This window comes from Gaeumannomyces tritici (genome assembly GCF_000145635.1).
Source record: "Gaeumannomyces tritici R3-111a-1 unplaced genomic scaffold supercont2.374, whole genome shotgun sequence".
NCBI classification, from domain to species: Eukaryota; Fungi; Ascomycota; class Sordariomycetes; order Magnaporthales; family Magnaporthaceae; genus Gaeumannomyces; species Gaeumannomyces tritici.
In genome coordinates, this window is record NW_008804918.1 from 1 (window position 1) to 1,182 (window position 1,182).

The following is a 1,182-nucleotide window of genomic DNA, read 5'->3' on the forward strand; positions in this document are numbered from 1 at the left end:
ACTTTTTTTTTTTTTCTTTTTTTTTTTTTTGAAATCATATCCTAACCAAGATCACAGCTTACAACCAGCAAAAACCACAGGCGTAAACACCGCCCCTAGCAATCATGTCGATTTTCGAGCAAGCACGCAGGGGCGAGCTCCTTGGCGGCAGGGTAAGGCGCTTAAGCTCGGCTTCCCTCAACTCGCAAGACCCGGAGACCGGGTTGACGCTGCTCGCCACAGCCGTGCTCTCCGGAGTCCCGGCAGAGGTCGAGCAGCTCCTCGAGCGTGGCGCTGTGGCCAACAAACGCTGCAAGAATAACGAGACGCCGCTCCTCCTCGCGACCTGGCAGGCCACGGTCGAGCGTCCGCTGATGGTGCAGGCCCTGCTGCCCTACCTCGACAAGGAATCCCTCAACCACACATGCAGATCCGCCTGGGGCAACACACCCATCATGTGGGCCGTCGAGAAGATCGACGCCGATTCGGTGCGCCTGCTGGCCAAGGCCGGCGCCAAGATCAAGATTAAGAACGATGACGGCGAGACGGCCGAGGGCATCGCTGTGAGAGTCGGGAAGAAGTACTTAATCAACTGCCTGCGTCCGGACGAGGAGCAGGCCCTTTTTAGCCGCCTGGCCACCGGTGTAGCGTATTTCGGGCGCCACGTTGTGTCGTGGGTCGACAAAAAGTTCAGCGGCTTTATGGGCAAGGTGTTTAAGTTTAAGGGGGAGAAGCACAACAGCGTGGAAGCGAAGATGAAGGAGATGAGGGCCAGTCCGGCGAAGCCCACAGCCAGCAATTCGGCGAAGCCCGCGGCTGGCAATCCGGCGAAACCCGCGGCCAGCAACCCGGCGAAGCCCACGACCAGCAATCCAGCGAAGCCCATGGCCGCCAATCCGACGAAACCCACCACCAGCAATTCGGCGAAGCCCATGGCTGTCAATCCGGCGAAGCCCGCGGCCGCCAATCCGGCGAAGCCCACGGCCAGCAACCTGGCGAAGCCCATGGCCGTTAATCCGACGAAGCCCGCGGCTGGCAATCTGGCGAAGCCCATGGCCGACGATCCGGCGGAGCCCACGGCCGGCGATCCCACAACCAGCAATCCGGCGAAGCCCACGGCCGATAATCCGGCGGAGCCCACGGCCGTCAATCCGGCGAAGCCCACGGCTGGCATCCGGCGAAGCCCGTGGCCGTTAATCCGGC

The 1,182-nt window shown here is 61.6% G+C and overlaps 1 protein-coding gene across 1 annotated transcript; it reads left to right on the forward strand.

Annotated features, from left to right (window-relative positions):
- Window positions 1-104: 104 nt before the first annotated feature.
- Window positions 105-1,105, forward strand: GGTG_14407 (hypothetical protein; the record flags this gene model as incomplete). Its single annotated transcript, XM_009232333.1, has 2 exons — window positions 105-989; window positions 1,079-1,105. The coding sequence occupies 2 exons, from the start codon at window positions 105-107 to the stop codon at window positions 1,103-1,105; spliced, it is 912 nt and encodes a 303-aa protein (XP_009230597.1).
- Window positions 1,106-1,182: the final 77 nt, after the last annotated feature.